At 40.9% G+C, this 22,287-nt stretch overlaps 1 protein-coding gene across 4 annotated transcripts in view; it reads left to right on the top strand.

Annotated features, from left to right (window-relative positions):
- DTNB (dystrobrevin, beta) overlaps positions 1-22,287 on the top strand; it is a 210,494-nt gene that overhangs the window by 163,075 nt on the left and 25,132 nt on the right. For all 4 annotated transcript variants that reach the window (XM_010840575.1, XM_010840576.1, XM_010840573.1 and 1 more), the window contains exons 12-14: positions 1,383-1,468; positions 2,333-2,446; positions 7,567-7,663. In XM_010840575.1, the coding sequence (XP_010838877.1) occupies positions 1,383-1,468; positions 2,333-2,446; positions 7,567-7,663 (297 nt within the window). The remainder of the gene's footprint in view (positions 1-1,382; positions 1,469-2,332; positions 2,447-7,566; positions 7,664-22,287) is intronic.

The raw sequence follows: 22,287 nt of genomic DNA, 5'->3' as shown, positions 1-22,287 counted from the left end.
GAATATAAATTATTTGTATATCGTTAAAAGTGCAGCCATGTAGGAAACAGCCTTGGCAGTTCCTCAAAAGACAGTTACTATATAACCCTGTAGTTTCACTCTTATATACCCGCCAAAATGAAAGCATGTCTCTATACAGAAACTTGTCCACAAATGCTCATAACAGCATTATTCAAAATAGCCCACTGAAATGGAAACAACCCCAAATGCCCATCAGTTGTTGAATGGATGGACAAAATACTAGCTATCCATATGGTGGAATATTATTCAACCATAAAAAGGAATAAAATACTGATACATGCTACAACATGGATGAACCCTGAAATCATTTGCTAAGTGAAAGAAGCTATACTTAAAAGATCACATATTGCATGAATCCATTTGTATGAACTGTCTAGAATAGGCAAACCCATAGATACAGAAAGTAGATTAGCAGTTGTCACGAGATAGTGGAGAGGGATGTGGGAAGTGACTGTGGGTTTCTTTTGGAGGTGGTAAAAATGTCCTGAAAGTAGATGCTGGTGATGGGCTCACAGTCTTATGAATATAGTTTCAAACCACTGAAATGTAGACTTTAAAAGGGTAAGTTTTAAAGCATGTAAATTATATCCTCATTTTTAAAAAACCCACAGTTTAGATACTTCATGTTCACTCGGATGGTTAAAACCAAAAAGACAATGACAGGTATTGGCAAGGATATGACGAAGTTGGAACCCTCCTTCACTGTTGCTGGGATTGTAAAATGGTTCAGCCACTTTGGGAAACAGTTTGACACTTTGTCAATATGTTAAATACAGAGTTACCATGTAACTTAGGAGTTCCACTCTTAGGTATTTAATCAAAGGGGATGAAAACACACATCAACACAAAGATTTGTACGTGAGAGTTCAGAGCAGCTTCATTTGTAATAACCAAAAGCTGAAAACAGTGGAATACTATTCAGCAGTAAAAAAAAAAAAAAAAGCAAGGAACCCTGATTCATGGAGCAACATGGATGAACCTCAGAAACATACTAAGTGGGAGCCAGAAACCAAAGAGTACATGTTGTATCATTCCATGTATATGTATATAGAAAAGGCAAAACTGTAGACAGAAAGCAGATCAGTGTTTGCCTGCCGTTGGGGGTGGGAGTCGTAGTTTACTACAAACTGGCATGAGGGAACTTTCCGTGGTGATGAAAAATGTTCTAAGATTGGACTGTGGTGCTTGGTTTGCATACCTTTAAATATACTAAGACTCATTGAATTGTACACTTAAAATGGGTGGATTTTATGGTATGTGGATTATACCTCAAAAATCTGTTTAAAAAAAAAAAAATCAGTCCATCTGGGGCTCTGGATATATTTGAATCAAAAACCAAAAACCTTTCTTCCTCACTCTAGACCCGTCCTCCCACTGACTTGAGCTTTAACTTTGATGCCAACAAACAACAAAGACAGCTTATTGCAGAACTGGAAAATAAAAACAGGTAAGAATGCAGAGAGAGGTCAAGCCAGTCTATAAGCCCAAGATTATCATGTAAGTATCTGATTCTTGTTTTCCTTGCAGTCTAGATGGGTTTTGACCACAAAGGAAGATTCCACCTCGGTTAAGATAGGCCAGCCCAAGTCTTGCCCTGGACACTAATTTGTGCTTGAACTCTGCATGCAGTTCATTCTGGCCGTCCACAACCCTGCTCACATGCCCTCGGGGAAATTCTTTTCCCCACCCAGTGTTCCCCTCTCACCATTCCTTTCTCCACTCTACTCCGGGAGCCTCTGCTCTGTCTCGCCATCTCGTCCTGGCCCGTGATGCTGCATGCGACTGTTTGGTCTCTCACAGAAAAGCCATTTACAGGCTTGGAGCCCAAACAACACAACATCACGCACTGAAAAGACAGGAACCAGGATGGGGAGGTTGGACAGAACAGAACAGGCATCGTGGAGGAAGGGGCCACCATCAGCTCTCGGGGTAGGGGTTGGGGGTCAGGAGAGGAAGCGAGACGGAGGAAGACTTGAGGGAAAAATGCACTAGACCTGCGTTAAGAGGCTACAAGTTTCCCCCAGAGAGGAACTGAGTATTCTAGTTGTCATTTTTCTTCTGTGGAGATTTTTCGAGTTTTTGAGGAGAAGATTTATATGACTTTTTCTACCACAAAGGGTTGTTTCATTGAGGAACTATCAAGTGTGGGTATTTTAAGATGACGTCCATTTCACGTCTTGGTTGTTCAGAAGCACTCAGAACAAGATAGAGGCAGCACTAGTGGAATAAAAACTTGTAACAGGAAAGAGAGAGAAAGAGACCGCTGTGAAGCATCATGTAGCCATCTCTTTCACCCACCCTGTCTATCTAGAGAGATCCTGCAGGAGATTCAGCGCCTCCGTCTGGAGCACGAGCAGGCGTCCCAGCCCACCCCGGAGAAAGCCCAGCAGAACCCCACGCTGCTGGCCGAGCTGCGGCTCCTGAGGTAAGTGAGCATCCTGCACCGCCATCCCCGTCATAACCTGCTCTGATAGGAGTTCATGTCTCAGGAAACCAAACTAGTGGGATAGGATCCGTTCATCCTTACATCTAGTCATGTTAAAACGAATAGCTGAAGCATTCCACTCATTCTGTTACTGCTTCAGATGTTTGAGTTCCTTTATTAATCATTCTGCGATCTCCTGCCTTCATTCCAGAACTAGGTAAACACCAGCCTCCAGCTCCACCCCAAGAAGAGCAGTGTTTATACTTCTGTGATTGTTTTAAGAAGCCCAGTGTGCTGCACTCCATCTTCTTATCTTGAAATTAGTCTGACTTTAGAGACCCTTGGCAAGGAATAATGCTCTCCCCGTCCTTCGAGTATGTTCTCTAGCACTTCATAGATCAGGAGTCCGTGGCGGGAAATCCCCTGAGATGTGAAACCAAGTGGGAATCCCTTACACTGTGGCTGTGGTACCTTCCAGTTCAGTTCAGTTCAGTTCAGTCACTCAGTTGTGTCCAACTCTTTGCGACCCCATGGACTGCAGCATGCCAGGCTTCCCTGTCCATCACCAATTCCCGGAGCTTGCTCAGGGTCATGTCCATCAAGTCAGTGACGCCATCCAACCATCTCATCCTTTGTCGTCCCCTTCTCCTCCTGCCTTCAATCTTTCCCAGCAACAGAGAAAAGGGTACCTTCCACTTCAACATAAACTCTTTCAAGGAGCGAGAGACCAAGGATGTGGGATCAGGATGGGGGTAGAGAGCAGCTTCAGCTCACACTTGGTGCTGTTTTCAGGGGAATGAAGGCATCTTCCAGAAGAGCATGACATGAGCACGATCAAGCAGCGTTGTGTGTGTGTATTAGTCGCTCCATCGTGTCTGGCTGTTTGCGACCCCATGGTCTGTCCATGGAATTCTCTAGGCAAGAGTACTGGAGTGGGTTGCCCTTCTCCTGGGGATCAACATTCATAGGGTCTTATTTCCTATCAGTCCTAGAAAGATGTGTGCACCTTCTTCCGTAAGTGAAGCCATTATGGAAACTAAATGAATGACTTGATTCTCACCAGACCTGTGGATTCCCAAACAGTGGATTCTTTCTTGCATAGGTTGTAACCTTTGGCATCCCACGGTCGATTTCTAATGTGCCATCACCTGGATTTGTACAGAGTTGAAAGTCTTTCCTTAGTTCTTCCTTTGATTTAGATCATTTAGCTTCCCAGCCATGATTTTGTCTCTTAAAGAATAGAGATGATTGTTTTTTTCTAATTATCCTTCTGTTTAGATTTATGTCATTAATAGATAAGTCATCAAGAATTTAAGCTGTGAAGAAGAAAATCTTTAGAGATACAGAGATTCCCATTCTCCAAAAAAGAAATTCATTTGAGTTTCTGAATTTAGTCGGGCTGAGATCTTGGTGGCTCTGGGTCCGCTGTCGCACATTTGGGAAATCAACACAGTTGGTGTCGTATCAGGAAGGACGGGAAAACAGAAGCTGCTGACTCGGAGCACAGCTCCGATAAGATACAGCTAGCTGCTTTCTTTCTCCACCTCAGCTCAGACACAGGTGACTATCTTGTATCTAGAAAAGCAAAAAACTGTCATACTTTAGTTTCACTGTTGCTGGGACTGGGAGTGCTGAAAGGGCTTCTTTATGCTAGAGAGATCTGAAAAAATCGTAGACCTAGAAGAATAGACAAAGGGCAGAATCCAGCGATGTGACATCAGGCAGTAAGAAGCAGGAATTCAATCTAAGTCCAAGGAAGGTCTAAATTCTGAGAAATCAGAAAGTATTTAATCTCAAAAGCAGCTTCTGTATCACTGAAAAAAAGGGACAGTTTAATAAAGTGTGCTAGAGCAATTGCTCATGCATAAGGACACACATATTGGCTTTCTTTCTCACACTTATATACAAAAAACACCGGCAGATGGATGAAACGTGGAGACAAAAATGTTAAAACTTCTAGAAGAAAACGTAGAAGAGTTTCTTTAGAATTTTGGAATAGAAACTAATTTCTCAGAATTACTAGCCATGAAAGAAGTTGGTAAATTCATCTAGATTAATATTACAAACTTTTGTTTATCACACGACGCATAAAGGTCAAGATTCATTTGTAGGTTCTGACATCCTTCTGGTTTTGATCTATGTATATGAATACAGGAACTGCCAATACCCAGTTAGTATAATAAAACAAGATAGAGAATTTTATCCTTAGGGTTAGTGGTTATGAATCCTGACTGCCAAAATTGTCTTTTCCCCCTTTATTATTTTTAGTGGTATATTTGTTATTATAATAATATATGAGACAAATGAGTAAGATATGAAACATAACGCTAAAATGAACACCCAGAAACCCACACCCTACTTGAGAATTCACATATTGCTAAAGCCATGTCATCTGTGTAAGTGCCCCCATCTTGTCTCACTTCCTTCTGCCTTCCCCGCCAGAGCTAACCTCTATCCAGAATTTGCTTTATCATTCCCTTGCTTTTTAAACAGTATTTTCAGATATGTCTGTATGTTCACACAATAGAGTGTCTAGTTTTGCTTTCTGCTTTTTGAGCTTTATTGAAATGAAATTAACATACAGTCTTCTGGGACATTTTTCCCACTTAATATTGTTCTTTAGGATCCTTCCATGTAGTTGCAAGAATTAATAGCTGTAGTTCATTCATTTTTTATTGTAATTATTTGATGCTGCATAGCACAGAGAAAGAATACTGCATCCAGTCTTGGGGGTTCAGGGAAGAAAGACTTTCTAGAAAATTGAATGAGTCAACTCTTTATTGAGTTTATACCTGTGCTGGAAATTTAGGGAGTATGAATACAAGAAGACAATGATTCTATCTTAAAAATTTATAATCTTGTTTTGGAAACAAAACATAAAATAATTTCTAATCAACTAAGTAATACTGTACAATGTTAATGATAAGTAGTGTGGATATTAGAAGAAATTTGGAAGCAATTTGTCCCCCAAAGGTGGTGGAATTTGGGCTGAACCATGAAAGGTAGGTATGGTTTGAATGAAGTGTGGGACAAAACATTTAAGATTAGATACAGAGTTGGGCTTCAGCAAGATTCCCCAATAAATATAACACATTTCAGAGAGAGGAAAGAATCTTGAAGCTAAGAATTTGTTTTCAGCCATCCAGTGAATTAATCTTTAGAGTGCCAGTGATGGGAGATAAAATTAGTTGGATAATTGAGACCAGATTCTGAGAGCCTTAAGTGATAGGTCATTGGAAATCCTTCGAGAGCTTCAAATAATGATTTCATTAAGTTCACGATGTTAATTGAGTCCACACTGGATGCATGATATTCTCTTAATCATTCAGTTTATGCAAAGATGAGTAAGGCTCATCCCCTGACCTCAAAGATTTTGCATCATGGTATGAATGACAGCAGTACAAGGTAAAATAAATTAAGTGCCCCAGAGGAGCACCGGTTGCTATAGTGATTAAATAAGCAGGATCCGATATCCACTGAAGTAATCAGGAATAGTTTCCTGAAAAGAGTGACGTTTAGGATGGACACTAAGGAATAAATAGTATTTGGAAGAGAGCAGGGGAGTACTGAGTTGTAAAGTGATGCCATCTGCTTAGGAAAAAGTGAACCATGGCTGGACGTCCAGACACAGAAGAGAAAGGGCAGTAAGGAAGTGAGGATAAAATGTAGGTAGAGTTTGTAGCAGTATTCTCTCTGATAGAAGTATAGTGTGAGCCATCTGTGTACTAAACTTTTTCTAACAACCATGTTGAAAAACTAAAAGGAAATAGGTGTCATTAAAACTTCTTTTATTTAACCTGCCTAATCTAAAATATTATCTTTTCAACATTTAATCAACATTAAAAATTATTGTGATATTTTACTTTAATTCACACTAAGTTTTTAAATCCAGTGTGTAAGTTACACTTACAGTACATCTCAGTTCAGACTAGTGGCCAATGGCTATGCAGGGCAGTCAGTGATGCTAGAAATTCTACTGTTCAGATTATTACATGAGATGATGAAAGGAGTACAGCTTTCCTTTGAGTAGCATTGTAAAGGCCACAGAATGCTTTCATGTCCATCATCTTACTTGATCTTCAAGATAGTGCTGCTGTAGGGACTTCCTGGTGGTCCAGTGATTAAGACTTCAGCTTCTAATGCAGGGAGTGTGGGTGCAATCCCTGGTTGGGGAGATCAGATCCCGCAAGCCTCACCACCCAAAAATTAAAACATAAAACAGCAGCAATATTGTAACAAATTCAATAAAAACTTTAAAAATGATCCACATCAAAAAAGCTTTTTAAAATTTTACTGTTAGTAATTTGTTATTAGTTCCATTTTAGAGAAGAGAAAACTGAGACTCAGACAGGTTAAGTGACTTGTCTAAGGTTGCATAGTGAGTAAAATGGTGGGCCTCAATCTCTTGATTTATATTCCAGTGCTTTTTCCCAGTCATCATAGATGAAATTAGGATTAGTCAAGCTAGGAGAGCATTGCATGTGTGAGATGAAGCATACTTGGATAAAGTCCGAGAAGCAGGAATAGAAAGATAGACACGTGATATTCAGGAATCATCTGAATTGGGTGCCTGATGAAATCTAGGAAATGAACGGGAAAGTATCAAAGAGGATCAAGTTTTTCAGCCATAAAAGCTTAGAAGAAAAAGTAGGAGAGATGGGGAAATTGAGAAAGAGAACCATTTAAGAAGGAAAGTCTTAAGTTTGGGTTTGGACAGGTCGACCTAGACTTGATGGCATGAAATCTGTCCTCAGGGAAACCAGGTTCTCTGAGACAGAGTCATCCTCAACTCTGTCACACTTTCTGAGCCTGATGGGTGGTTCTGGGAGCACTGACAACTGAATCCCATCTTATCTGAGCAGTTTTCACATATTTTTCTCCACTGTTAATTTAAATTTGAACTAATTTGTATAAAGTATTTGACTTCCTGAAGAATTTTAAAAATGACTTTAATAATATTAACAATACTCTTTTGCTCTACAGCAATGTATACTTTCGAAGGCAGTTTTACATGCTATTCTCATAGCAATAAAGTGGGCAAAACAGATATATCACCATTTTATATGTCCAGTATCAGAGCTTCATCTCTTCATTTCTCATGAACGTTTCCTTTCTGACAGGCAGAGGAAAGATGAACTGGAGCAGAGGATGTCAGCATTGCAGGAGAGCAGGAGGGAGCTGATGGTCCAGCTGGAAGGGCTGATGAAGCTACTGAAGGTAAGACCAGCGGCTGGGCTCCTCCTCCCACCTCAGTTCTTCTTATCCATCTTCACCCCCAGCTCAGCTTCTGCCTTCCCTGTGATGTCAGAACAGGATGAGGCTAAAGGGTTAACTATTTAAAGCCCAATTACAAAAAATTAGTAACCAGAACCAGAATGATGTGCTTTTATGAATAAATAAGAATGTTTATAAATAAGATATTAGCTATATATAAATGAGTATTTCTCAATTATATAAAGTTTCTTTTCAGACAAAGCTTCAAATAGTGTACTTGCTTACTTACCAAATATTGTGTGCTATTTTAATAAGCTATTAAAATAGCTTATTAAGAGGCTATTATAGAGGCTGCTGCTACTGGTAAGTCATTTCAGTTATGTCCAACTCTGTGTGACCCCAGAGACCGCAGCCCACCAGGCTCCCCCGTCCCTGGGATTCTCCAGGCAAGAACACTAGAGTGGGTTGCCATTTCCTTCTCCAATGCATGAAAGTGAAAAGTGAAAGTAAAATCGCTCAGTCGTGTCCGACCCTTTAGCGACCCCACGGACTGCAGCCTACCAGGCTCCTCCGTCCATGGGAGTCAAACCAACCTAATCAAACCAACTCTAATTGATAATTTTGCTCTATTAGGAGCAATAAAATAGCAGATAGCTCTAGGTTTGGTATATTGGGGCTTGACAAAATATAGAATAATTTCAGTCCTCACTACTTTTTATTGAAAAAGATATTACAGCACCCATACCCTAGAGCAAAGGCATGCTTGGCATTTAAATGTCCTCACCTGGACAGCTTGCCTGGCACTGAGTGGAAATATTTACCAGCCCTATAGCAGCAATACCAGGATACATTTGTTTATGCTGTAAATTCCTACTGTGTTTCTGTCTATACTCTGAAACCATTGTATTTCATGGTATGTCACAGTTAGAAGCCAGAATGGAAATCCCAGTGTGTAGTACCTCAGAAGCCAGGCTAACGGGGTGGATTTAATCCTGTGATAAGGTGAAGTCATTAAAGGCTTTGAAAACAATACTTTAGGAAAATGTACACAGCAGGTCAGTAAGAGGAGAAACTAAAGGATAATAGGAGGCTAGTGAAATCATTGGCTTCCCTGGTGGCTCAGACGGTAAAGCATCTGTCTACAATGTGGGAGACCCAGGTTCAATCCCTGGGTTGGGAAGATCCCATCCCCTGGAGAAGGAAATGACAATCCACTCTAGGACTATTGCCTGGAAAATCCCATGGACAGAGGACCCTGGTAGGCTACAGGCCATGGGGTCACAAAGTGAAATCATTCAGGCCTGGAGTGACAAGGGTCTGGACTTGGAGGGGAAATCCAGGAACAGGTCAGCTGAAAGACTTTTCTTCAACTTCATCATCAGCCTGTCCTTTAATAATAAAGCTCGTGGTATTAGCAGCTTGGGTAAATGGAGTGTTTGTGTTTTGAACTGACTTTTGGCTTGCTTGAGAATCATTTCTTTTAGTCTTGAGCTAAGTTTTTTCTAGCTTTGGTCCTGGGTATTAGGGTATTTGGAGACATGTTTCTACATTAACCCTGTTAGCAGGATTTCTCCTGAGAAATTGTCTAAATGGGTCTTGTTCAAAGAAAACCTTATGCCTACAACCTGGCCCAGATCCATCAAATAGCTGTCAAATACCCAACTAAGCAACCCAGTCACCCACTCAAGAGAGCAGGGGCGAACTTAAACACATTGGGCCGGTGCAACATCTGGAGCTACACAGGTCTGTGAAAGCTCTACCGTTGTGGGGTTAGTCCACCCAAAGGACAGGAGATTATGGGGGATTTACCTCCCTTTCAGAAAAATGTTCTCAGATATTACCCAGAACATAAATGGGAAGGTACCCCAGGGTGATTTTTGTAAAAGGCAAAAATGTTTATGCAAACTGAAGGGAAGTCAGAATGCATTTTCCCTAAGTATCACAGAAAGCTTTCCCGTCAGCTGATGGGCCTTCGTGTTCCTCAGAGTTCCTGGCCCTGGTCCCGTGTACATTACCCTGACCTTGCTATGTACCCCTAAGCAGAGGGAGCTGATACCTGCAACTCTGTTCCCAAACCCTCCGTTTCTTTGTATTTCCAGCTGTTGTCTTTTAATTACAATTTCAGTAAAATAAGCAGGACCTCACTGCTCTGTTTTGTAGGATCCCCTCCCAGGTTCTTAAATGTCTTATCATTATCCATCTGACGGGCTGTGGTCATTCAAAAAGGGAGAAAGGATTTGAAAACATAAACCAGGAATGTCATCTTTTTTAATCCATCGATTAAAAGTCACAGTTGAAAATCTCAGACCTTGTGTGTCCAGCTTCCTAAAAGGGTTATAGCATAATCTTAATTTGTGTATTATATGCACTCCTAAAAGGTTATGCATAGGAATCATTGACTTCTATTAAAATCTCAAAGATGTTTTCCTACTATGAAAACCACATTTACCAACAAATAGTAAAAGTACCCTTCAGAATTCTAATTTTAGTTTCAAAGGACTGTCTTGCTTTCATTGATGTTCAGTCCGCCCGCATTTAGTGCCCTCATAAAACAGCTGTAGGTAGTCAGATGGACAGTTGAGCCATATGATCTGGGATACTCATGAATTAAAATATACCACACAGTAAGTTTCTATTTCACATGGAATTCTTTAATTTTATTGTTCCAGGGAAATACTATATCTGTGTCTGTTTATCTGAAAATTGATAATTTGAAGAAGCGTACATGTGAAGTGTCACCATTGTTTGTTAATTCATTCAGCAAAAATCGTAAATTTGGGGGAGGGGGGATAAGGCAGGGTAAAAACCATTTATTTAGCAGAAACGTATTGAGTTCCTAAGAGTCCTGTTCAGCTATGTGGTATATAATGGTGACTAAGACTCAGTCCCTGTCTCCAGGGAGTATCAGGCACCTCCTTATTGTTGTTTTTTTTCCAAATGACGTAATACAGACTGACACTAAAGTACCCATGTTTCAGAATGTATCTTTTCTTTACGTTTTTTCCCTCGATGAATGAGTCTATATGGAGAACCTCTACCTCAAACTTCCTATTTGATCCAGAAATAGTTGGATGTTGGTGTTTGTTTCTAAATCATGTTCCCAATATTTTTCTGCCCCTTTTTCCATTTTTCCAATATTGCTTTTGAAATACATTTACCAAATGAATTCTGTGGTTTAAAATTTTAACCTCATTTGCAAATGAGATTTGGAATATGAATTTTTAAAATATAGATGGCAATGACTACAATGGCTGTGGCATTCCTCTGGCCACTGAGCCAGATATCCCCCACATGGATGGGTCTCCCATATTTTCAGGTAACTGGAGCAATCCTAGATTTGTACTTTATAATTAAGGCATTGTTACTCCCCTTTAAATCAACTTGGCTCCTATGCCTGACTTGTCATCAGTCAATCTTTACGGACCCCAACTAATTGATAACAAGAAGGTTCTAAGACTTTATATCTGACCTGTTTATTATGTTGACAGAGCCTTTATCTGATTAACTTTGGTGAATTTGGATTAAACAGCATCCTAAGTAACACTTAACCAAAGTCTCTGCCAATCCCAATGCACATGGGGGCTCTCTGAGTCCTAGAAACACTGCCCTGTCTACTCAGCCCATCCTAACCTGGCATACATCTACTGCAAATTATCACGATCTTATGTCGTTAGATAAATTTTATAGAGCAGAGTCACAAATGTGCAAACATGAAACTTTGCTTTCTGAACTTCCCTATTTTGTTGAGCCACGGTGATGTTGTCTTCAATACCCAGCCTGGAGAAAGCAATGAGAATAAGGTATCTTAGAAGCAGTTCTAAGACATTATATACTGGTCTTTTGATCTCAGATGCAATTCCAACTTGTCAGGATTGCTCTGTCCCTCCCCTGCAAATTTCCATTTCAACATTTAATGCCAGCAGTAAACACATTTTGAATTGTTTAATAACTCTTCTGTGGCTGTTTGCCTTGCCGGATGAATGGGAGAAAAGTGTGCTGCCTCACAGGGAAGCCTGACTAGGCAGGAAGGACGTTACCCAACTGTAAAACTCTAACCCCTTCTAACTGGAGCCATGCATACCAGATGCAAAAGCTGGAAGATGCTAACTTCTTCAGGTGAACTCAGCTAACACTCAGGCCCCTCTTTGCCTGGGTGCTTGTGGTTCTAGGTTTGGCCAGGCATCTAGCAGCTGGGGCTTTGATAACGAAGAATATCTTCCGGTGCTGAACTGGAGTTTCCTCAAGAGATTGTTGGTGCTCATATAATTTCCAGTGCATGTCTCTCCCTTGCAGGAATAAAATGACTCTCTCCAGATTCTTACTGTTCCTCTCCCTTTTATAATTCCTTGTCTTTACTGAATTCATTCTCACCATTGCTCCCAGATCTGCAGACTGAGAATCACTTATCTATTCCCAAGACTTCCTACACACATATTTAGTAAAGACAGTCTGCACGGATGGATCCAATTTAAATGGAACTATTGCAACAGCTTTTAGATTTGTGTATTTGAGCAAAGAGCAGAGGTGTCATGACCACAGTTACCCATCATGAGGCACAGAAAAAGGAAGCGAAGAGACCCATTAAAAGACAGAGTAACTTAGAAGCACAAGACTGAAGAGAGAGGAACTCAGAAGTGTTTATCTCCTCCTCGCTGTGCTTCGTTCTTCAGTGTCTACAGCAGCCTTCTGAGAGCTAAGGGTTAGGAAAGGCCTTCTCTGAGTACCATCACTGTAAGGCTCTAAGAGACAGAGACCATACCTTACCTTCATGTTTCTAGTACTTCATGCATAGGGAGGAGTAAACGAACCTGTGTTGGAGTAATGAGACAGCCAGGTCAAGAACTCTCTTTGAAAAGCCTCTTAGCACCTTGAAGCAGTTTCCAGTTTAGAGGGGGAAGGGAAGGGGATGCATGTGCATCCTTGAGAAGGACCACAAAGTGACCAAAAGCTCCACACGTGGAAGAGAGGAGACCAAATAAAAGAGTCTGTGGTCAGATGGAATCTCTAGTGTCTGGGAAGTTCTTAAGAGCACTAGTTCTCAAACTAGCAGGATTCAGAATCCGCTGAAGGGCTCATGAAACAGTGCTGCCCTCGCCCCCAAGGATTTTGATTCTATTGGTCTAGGGGGATACGGGGCAAAGCACGCATCTCTGACAAGTTTCCAGGTGATGCTGCTGCTGCTTGGTCTGTATTCTGCACTTTGAGAACCACTGGCATAGAGATGTGTATCTAAACACATGTGAATATTGTGAATGGTGAAACAGAATGATCATTGAGCTTTTGAGTCATGGTTGAGCTGCTTCTTTCAGTTCACCTCAAATAGTGATGTAACCCTGGGCAAGTCAGGTCTTTTTTGTGTATAAAAGGGGAAGTTGGACTAGAGGCTTTATGAGGTTCTTTCCTTCTAACTCTAGAAGTTAGCATTTAAAGAACTGGATGTGGCATAAACTTGCCATTTGCACTGTCCACCTGATGACGCTCTGATGGTGGTCAGGCTCTTGGGTCTCTGAACCCAGGGGCTGACCTGGTTTGCCCTGTTCTGTCACTTTTTTCCAGATGTTGGTGGTGATGGGCATTAATTTCTCTCCTTTTTTCCCTCTACTGTTTTTTTCATCTTCACCACCTCTAGGAGGAAGAGCAAAAACAGGCAGTAAGTGAACTTCAGAATTCTCCACCTCTTGCTTCCTTTGCATGTTCTTCTTTTTCTCATGTAACTGTTGCCTACTTTCTCCTCTCCTCCCTGCATCCATATCATTCCTGCAGTTGGTCTTGTGTACAGCCCTCATCAGTTCTCTCCCTGGTGTTGTCAAATGGCCTGAAAGCCCTCGTCATGTTTACCTAATAGTGCATGTTCTTATTTGAAACCAGAGCTTGTTGAATTTGTCTTCAGAGTACACATCTATTGTGTTTATTTAAATATGCATGATTAGCCAGGCTATAATTGCACTTATGTTCTCTGCCGCTTCATGATTAGGGTGACTTTAATTGCTTGAAAAAACTTTCAGGATGGTGGGGGTGACCTCGGGGCTGAATACTATGTTGTGAATGACTGTGCATTGCATGAAGATGTGCATCAAAGTTCCTTTGATAACTTTAGATGTTCTTTAGTCTTAAATAGTCTTCTCGGTGTTCCAGCTCCAGCAGCCTTCTTAACAAAGTTACCAATGAAAGCTAAGTGGTTGATCATGCTGTAAGTGATTTCCTGTTCAGAACTACTCCAGTGGGATCTCTGGTTTTTCTGAGCTGCTTGGTGTTTAGGGAGGGTTTATGTTTGTTTTTATTTTTCCTGATAGCCACTAACCCACATTGGAATCAACCGAGGGTATATCAACAATGGTAACACCATATGTTTATATAATATAGTCAGGTTTTCAAAGCATACATTTTTTTATACAAGCTAAACCTGATTTTTAATTTAACCTCAAGGCTTTTTTTTTTTAAGTGAAATATGTCATTCAGTGTACTCATTTCTTATTCAAATATCCTCATTTCTTATTCAAAAAGCAAATTTATCCATGTTTTAAATTAAGAATATGAATATGAAACATTATATTTACTATTATTTCCAGTTAAGAGAGCAATGGAATCATAGGGAAAGGATGGAAGAGGTGAGTAATGAGGGGAGGAGGCAAGAAAAGAGAAAAGGAGACTGTCAAAAAGAGGGAAAGAAGACAAAGATGAAGTCAGAGTAGGCAACAAGCCCATACATCTCAATAGCTTTAAAGTAACAAAATCTTGTTTTTGTCTTTGCTTTATTTGTTTTGTGTTTTCCTCACTTACACATCATGCATTACTTTCATCCTATGGCACCTTTGTATCACTGGGAACATTCACATGGGCAAAGCAGTAAATGATCAGGATGGAAGGTCAAGCCCAGCCCTTAAATGCTTTTCCCAAGAAGTGACACATATCACTTCCACTCTGTTCCATTGGTCAAAGCAAGACATATGACCACACTTAATTTCAGGGAAGTATGATCCTACAATAACAAACAATAGAATGGGAAAGATTAGAGATCTCTTTAAGAAAATTAGAGATACCAAGGGAACAGTTCATGCAAAGATGGGCACAATAAACGACAGAAATGATATGGACCTAATAGAAACTGAAGATATTAAGAAGAGGTGGCAAGAATACATAAAAGAACTACACAAAAAAGATCTTCATGACCCAGATAATCATGATGGTGTGATCACTCACCTATAGCCAGACATCCTGGAATGCGAAGTCAAGGCTTTAGGAAGCATCTATGAACAAAGCTAGTGGAGGTGATGGAATTCCAGTTGAGTAATTTCAAATCCTAAAAGATGATGCTGTGTAAGTGCTGCACTCAATATGCCAGCAAATTTGGAAAACTCAGCAGTGGCCACAGGAATGGAAAAGGTCAGTTTTCATTCCAATCCCAAAGAAAGGCAATGCCAAAGAATGCTCCAACTACCGCACAGTTGCACTCATCTCACACACTAGCAAAGTAATGCTCAAAATTCTCCAAGCCAGGCTTCAACAGTACGTGAACTATAAACTTCCAGATGTTCAAGCTGGATTTAGAAAAGGCAGAGGAACCAGAGATCAAATTGCCAACATCCGCTGGATCATCGAAAAAGCAAGAGAGTTCCAGAAAAACATCTACTTCTGCTTTATTGACTATGCCAAAGCCTTTGCTTGTGTGGATCAAAACAAACTGGAAAATCCTTAAAGAGTTTGCAATACCAGACCACCTGACCTGCCTCCTGAGAAATCTGTATGCATGTGAGGAAGCAATAGTTAGAACTGGACATTGAACAACAGACTGGTTTCAAATCAGGAAGGGAGTACGTGAAGGCTGTATATTGTCACCCTGCTTATTTAACTTCTATGCAGAGTACATCATGAGAAATGCTGGGCTGGATGAAGCACAAGCTGGAATCAAGATTGCTGGGAGAAATATCAGTAACCTCAGATATGCAGATGACACCACCCTTATGCCAGAAAGTGAAGAACTAAAGAGCCTCTTGATGAAAGTGAAAGAAGAGAGTGAAAAAGTTGGCTTAATACTCAACATTCAAATAATGGCATCCAGTCCCATCACTTCATGGCAAATAGATGGGGAAACAATGGAAACAGTGAGAGATGTTTTTTTTCTTGGTCTCCAAAATCAGTGCAGATGGTGACTGCAGCCATGAAATTTAAAGATGCTCCTTGGAAGGAAAGTTATGACCAACCTAGACAGCGTATTAAAAAGCAGAGACATTACATTGCCAACAAAGGTCCATTTAGTCAAAGCAATGGTTTTCCCAGTAGTCATGTATGGATGTGAGAGTTGGACTATAAAGAAAGCTGAGCGCCGAAGAATTGATGCTTTTGAACTGTGGCGTTGGAGAAGACTCTTAGGAGTCCCTTGGACAGCAAGGAGATCCAACCAGTCCATCCTAAAGGAAATCAATCCTGAATATTCATCAAAAGGACTGATGCTGAAGCTGAAACTCCAATATTTTGGCCACCTGATGGGAAGAGCTGACTCATTGAAAAAGACCCTGATGTTGGAAAAGACTGAAGACAAGAGGAGAAGGGGATGACAGAGGATGAGATGTTTGGATGGCATCACCAACTCAACGGACATGAGTTTGAGTAAACTCTGGGAGTTGGTGATGGACAGGGAGGCCTGGCATACTGCAGTCCATGGCATCTCAAAGAGTCAGACACAACTGAGTAACTGAATTGAACTGAACTGATGATCCTCCAGTTTTGTTTAGAAGAATTAGAAAAGCAGGTGCTGGTAATGCCCAGGGATGTGCTTTATAGCTGAAACTGTTTGCTGGGAACTTCTTCCAACCGTCCACCCAGACTAGCATCTCCTGAGCCCGCTCTGAATGTGCCAGCAAAGTATGTGATCAAGAACACCCCATAACTTACTGAGAACACCATTCAGAGGAGGACAAACATGGTGGATATTTATTTTAATGGCAGCAGTAAGGGCTTCCAAGAGACACTTCATTTTTAAAAAATTTTATGGATTACTGTGTAGTCCAAGAATCAGAAATGATCACTTCTGGCATATTACTTCTCAGGTCAATTTAAAGCTGACCTTGAGCCGACAGGGGATTAAATAACAACGTGTTCATTCCAGTGACCTTTGATCGTGTGTGAGATCATACTCTCCTTGAGACTGGCAAAATGAGAAGCTAGACCCAGATCTCTGGAGCCTGCCGTGAACAAGCCACTTGTGTACGTGTGTTGGGAGTTCTTGGTCGCTGAGGTCCTGAGCTCACAGTGTAGTCCTCACTGTCCCAGGGGACTGTCCAGAGCATGAATTGGTACAAATTGTTTTTCCCTCATCCTTCTCCACTGTGATGTGAGATAAGACATCCTGCTTTGTGCATACAGGTAGAAATTTCCTCTGTCTGCATCACAGCTTTAAACTGGACCCACCTAAGACTTAGCTACTGCTGCGGCTAAGTCGCTTCAGTCGTGTCCGACTCTGTGCAACCCCATAGACAGCAGCCTACCAGGCTCCTCCGTCCATGGGATTTTCCAGGCAAGGGTACTGGAGTGGGTTGCCATTGCCTTCTCAGTGAGGTACAAATTTGAATGGACTGGCTTTTCCTAGTTCACCAATATTTGTAACATGTACAGCTGGGAAGACCATACAGCTTTAGAACTCAGGCATCTGCTTTAATCTGTATCATTATTGATCAAAGCACCAAAAGGTATTTACCACAGAACTAAGTCGTCAACCTTTCTTCCTCCCAGGTTCAGACTGGTAGAGCTTAATTTCTTCTCTATCAAAATGCATTACCCTGTATGGGTTGTAAAATAATTATAAGATTTTTTAAATGAAGAATTTACTAGACATCCTTCCCCACACTGGCTCTGTAAATCCATTATAGAGAACTCTTTATACTATTTACCTTCTTCCCTTTCAGGGATTATTTTAGTTTTTGGGGAATTTGAGGGAAATGGATGATAACTGACCTTAACTGTGATTTGGGGGCTGTGGTTCTACCTTCAGCCTCCTCCACTTTTCCAGTACTTTTGTGACATTAGTACCTCAGCTGATAATTCTGTCTTTCCTCTCCCCCTTCCTTCCTCCTCCCCCTTCTTTTTTCTCAGATCTTAGGTTTGTAATTAAGGGTAGAACTGCCTGGCTGTTTTAGATAAGACTTCACTGAGTGACTGTTCGACCCATGATATACCCTACAGTTTAACAGACCCAGGAATTAGATTATATCGGTTGAGTCAGGGTTAATCAGGCCGATGATAATCGTCAGACCATAATTAAAGGGCCTTGTCTGCCTTTTTCACTACCGCATCCCCTAGCCACTAGCCCAGCGCCTGCCCCATGGCAGATACTCAATAAATAGTTGCTGAATGAAAGCTTGTATTAACCAAATGTATAAGATATTGACTTAAAAACTGTGTAAATTTATAGGTTTTTTTGTAAGGGACATAACTGGCTCAAGAACCTAAGCAGTAATTTTGCTCAAGGTACTTCCGTATAATAGGTAGATCTATCCAAGGGACTAAATGATGGTTCAGAAATGTCCTTTATAAAAAGAATCAGAAAAACAATTTTCAGCATTACCAAAAGAATAGGAAGAACAAGCCAATACATTAGTATTTTTATTAACTCTCTTACTATTTCTCTCTAAAGAACAGATAGATTATGTGGAGTAAGAGCATCCTCTCTTTTTTAAGCACAAATAATCTTTAAAATTCAGGATACCTGTAGTTGTTTGTATCCATTGAAAATACTTTGAGCATTGCTTAGTAAGAACCCAGTGCCCATAACCAGAAGTGTGGTACAGAGGGGTACACTAAAGTAGTAGCAGACTGGTGAAAACCCTGCTTTGATAGTGGCCTTGAACTGTGGACTACTCCCTCAAGGTCAAACAGTCTCCCAGTCATACTCTGGAGGGATTTCAGTGTACAGATTTATTCTAGGGACACCTTAAGGGTCCATTTTTCTCAGCATTCCATAAAATTTCACTGCTGCATTGCTAATGCCAGATAAAATGAGCTATCCAAGGCAACAGTTCACTTTACTCATGTAGCGTGTATTCCTTTAAACATTTCTCCAGCTCCTTCTATTAGAAGATCATTACTTTTTATATACAGATCAGCATCAGAGTTAAAGACTGTAGACAGTAATGCATAAGGATAGGGGACAAGGGTGACCTTGATCCCAATTCGAAGAGTAGTGATCAGGAGAGTTACATAGGTGGTAATCTGAAAATTATGTAATTAGAGGATCTTGGGGATTTCACTAAGAGAACATGCCTCTACTTCAGACAGTTGGGATATCAATTGGATCTTGCCCCAGGCCCTTTCTGATTTCCAGAACCAGACAACCACCCCCACATAACTAAACCAGAGAAAGCATGGTGTGGGCTAGCTCTCAGAAGCCCCCTTCTCTGACCATGGCTTCACCAAATACAGCCATGGTTGACCTGTGATTCTGCCAGGACAAACCTCATGAATGTTAACTTTGTAAGTTTAAGAGAAAGTACTTACCAAAAAAAGGCTAAACAGCAACAAATAAAACCCTCCTCATTGTCCATTAAAGAGATTATTGGTGAACCCCTTGATGTGTTCGTGGGTCGGTTTCCCTCTTGGTTCACTTCATCTTTGAACGCAGTTTCACTGAAAAGTCATTCACATGCCTCTTAAAAAATTTGCTGGAATTCCTTGGCCCCACTATATTCTGCAACAGAAGCCCGAGTCTTCTGCTTCCTGACAGGCAAAGGATTGCCATTTATTTATTTAATCTTCAAGCAATGTCTTATTACATATGTTCATTTGAGCAGTGGGTGAGCTTGGCCTTTTGGAGGATCAAAAGAGAAATCCTACGCAAATACCACCCTCAAATAGTATGAACATTATTTCATGGTTGGCATGATGCCCTATATTCAGAAACACAAGCCAGGTCAGTGATAACCAGAGCCTTAGGCACTATTGCTGCCCTCCCTTCCAAGTTGGCCAGCTGCACTAATGGATTTTGGTAAACAAAGACCAAGGTGCTGAACTCTGACCATGCCCCAAACCCTTAGCCTGGTTCCCAGTCCCACTCTTTGTACATCTTCCCATAGATGGCCTCATGAAAGTCTTCAAACATGGTCACATTCACCAGTCTTGGCTCCTGTACTTACTTTAGGCACCTGGTAGCTTGTTGGGGTTTTTTGTTTGTTTTCTCCAAAAGAAAATGTCATAGCAATATTGAAAAATAGGTACTTACATTTCATTTCCCCCAAACTCCTTAAACAGAGAGAGCTTATAGCCTGAAAATATTAGGGTAATAGCTTTGGCTCTTTGCAGCACCCCCAATATTTTTCATCACTGGCATCAATCACAAGCTGAAAGGTTGCCTTACCTACTTGGTTTATTTTCCTCCTATACTATATTTATATCTTTTGTTCTCATGATCAGAATGCATACAATATATGAAAAATATATACCAGAGCCTCTGGAAAAGGTTTCTACACACCAAGCTGGAGAAGTTCGCCCTCCAGTAGCCTAGGACATAATATCTACCCCCCAGAATACTACAGTCTGGGTCTCATCAACAGAAAAGAAGGTAACTTCTAGGTTTTGAGCCCAAGAGCCTGGGAAATTGACTTAGAAAAAATTGAACCGGGAAGATGATGTGAGATACAGGAAAGGGACTTGGATCTGATGGTGTACATACCGAGCTGCAAAAAGTAGGCAGACAGTCAAGCTTTTCGTTTGGTCTATTAGATACTTGGGGTTACGCTGCTGGAAATTTAGTGGAGAAACAGGGCTAGCAACATAAAATTAGAGTTTAACCCATAAACACGGCAAAATCCATTGTAGACAAAAAGAATAAAGAGGAGGTAGGATTGTGGGTTCTCATGAAAAACCAGAAAGTTTCAAGGAGAAAATTAATAAGGCAATTAAGACAAGGATTTGACAATAAGGTAGCAACCTTGTAAAGGAAAATTTCAGTACGGCAGAGTGTAGACAGCTCTGAAAGATGGACTTTTGTCTTCTTGTCCAACCTGCTGAACCCCACCCCCACTGATGTCACCTCAACAAAGGAAGGAGTTAAATAAGGAGTCTTTTCTGTCTCACCATGTATGTAACCTTTACAAACCTCAATTTTCTCATCTATAGATTTCCAGTCCACAATTCTTTGATCCTTTCATCACTGATACCAATCGGTGTATTTGGGGAAAGGCTATGAACCAAGAAGGGTCTATGGAAATCCTCTTGGGTTCATTTGACTGATGTTTCCTTTTGTGACTTTGAAACCCTCTGACTTTCCATGCATTTCCTGGGCCCTCTAACCAACTCCTTCCCCCGGGTTTATCATACCAACCTTCTCCCTTCCACTTCTCTAGACAAAATAAAGCATCCTAAGAAAACAACATCAACTTCTTCCATGATCCCTCTCTGGGATTCTGGGATGCCTCCCGCAGAAGAAAGGTTCCCTACACTCTTATTTCCGTGAGACCTCACTCGGCATCCTCACTTGGCGTGCGATTGAATCCATGACCCTCCACTTGGAGAGCATCTGTCGGCGTTTCCATGCATCCTGATGCCATACCAATCTCTAGGGTTTTATAGCTGACTTCAGGCTGGTTCTGATGTTCCAAATTAACAGCAGTGCCAAGGTAGGGAGCTTCCTGGCTTGGCATCCTTAACTGAAATGAATATCTGTTTAATTTCAGCCAAAGAATCATATTATAAAGAGTATGGGAGACTCCTTTGCACTCTTCTCCATTTGCTGCTAATCATAATTTGGCAAGTAGAATTACTCCCATTTGGCGGTGCAGTGTAGATTGCCCAATGCTTAAAAAAAGAGAAGAAAGAAATATAGAAGCATTCTTTATAAAATTATAGACAATGCAGAAAGACAGTTACCTGCAGCTAAAGTGGTACTTTTAATTCAGCCACTATGGAGAACAGTATGGAGGTTCCTTAAAAAGCTAAAAATAGAACTACTGTATGACCCTGCAGTCCCACTCCTGGGCATATATCCAGAGAAAAACATGATCCGAAAGGGTAAATGCACCCCAGTGTTCACTGCAGCACTGTTTACAATAGCCAAGACATGAAGCAAACTAAATGTCCTTTGACAGAGGAATGGGTAAAGAAGATGTGGTATATGTATACAATGGAATATTACTCAGCCATTAAAGTGGTATCTTTAATAAGAACCCATGCCAACTCATTATTGCTCTTCAAAGCTGGCTAACTCTAAATCCTTCCATGCTTTTATTACTATATATTTCATATTAACTTATATATAATATTCAATATTTATCCACTGCTTTCGTATTTCAAATTTCAGCTCCTATATTTTACCAGCTCAGATCTCAGGAAACCAAGCGAGAATCCAGGAGACTCTCAGGCCTATAGCTGCCCCCGGACAGTTCCCAAATGTGCAGAAGAGTCTCAGAGTTTATTCTTGGCCCCTTGAAGTTTCTAACCTGATCTGAAGCTAGTGGTGGCCCCCACTTCCTTCCATAGCAGCTCACCATTTGGGAAGAGAGGCCCTGGGCAGGCCACTCTCTTTAGGACCTCATAATGCTCTCACCCTCAACCACATTTTCATCCTCAGCACTATGGACATTTGGGGCAGATTACTTGTGTGTGTATATATGTGTGTGTGTGTGTGTGTGTAGTAGGGA

This window comes from Bison bison, unplaced genomic scaffold, assembly GCF_000754665.1.
Source record: "Bison bison bison isolate TAMUID 2011002044 unplaced genomic scaffold, Bison_UMD1.0 scf7180017864145, whole genome shotgun sequence".
Taxonomy (NCBI): domain Eukaryota; kingdom Metazoa; phylum Chordata; class Mammalia; order Artiodactyla; family Bovidae; genus Bison; species Bison bison.
Note: the sequence above shows the minus strand (reverse complement) of the source record. Positions and strands in the feature narration are given on the sequence as shown.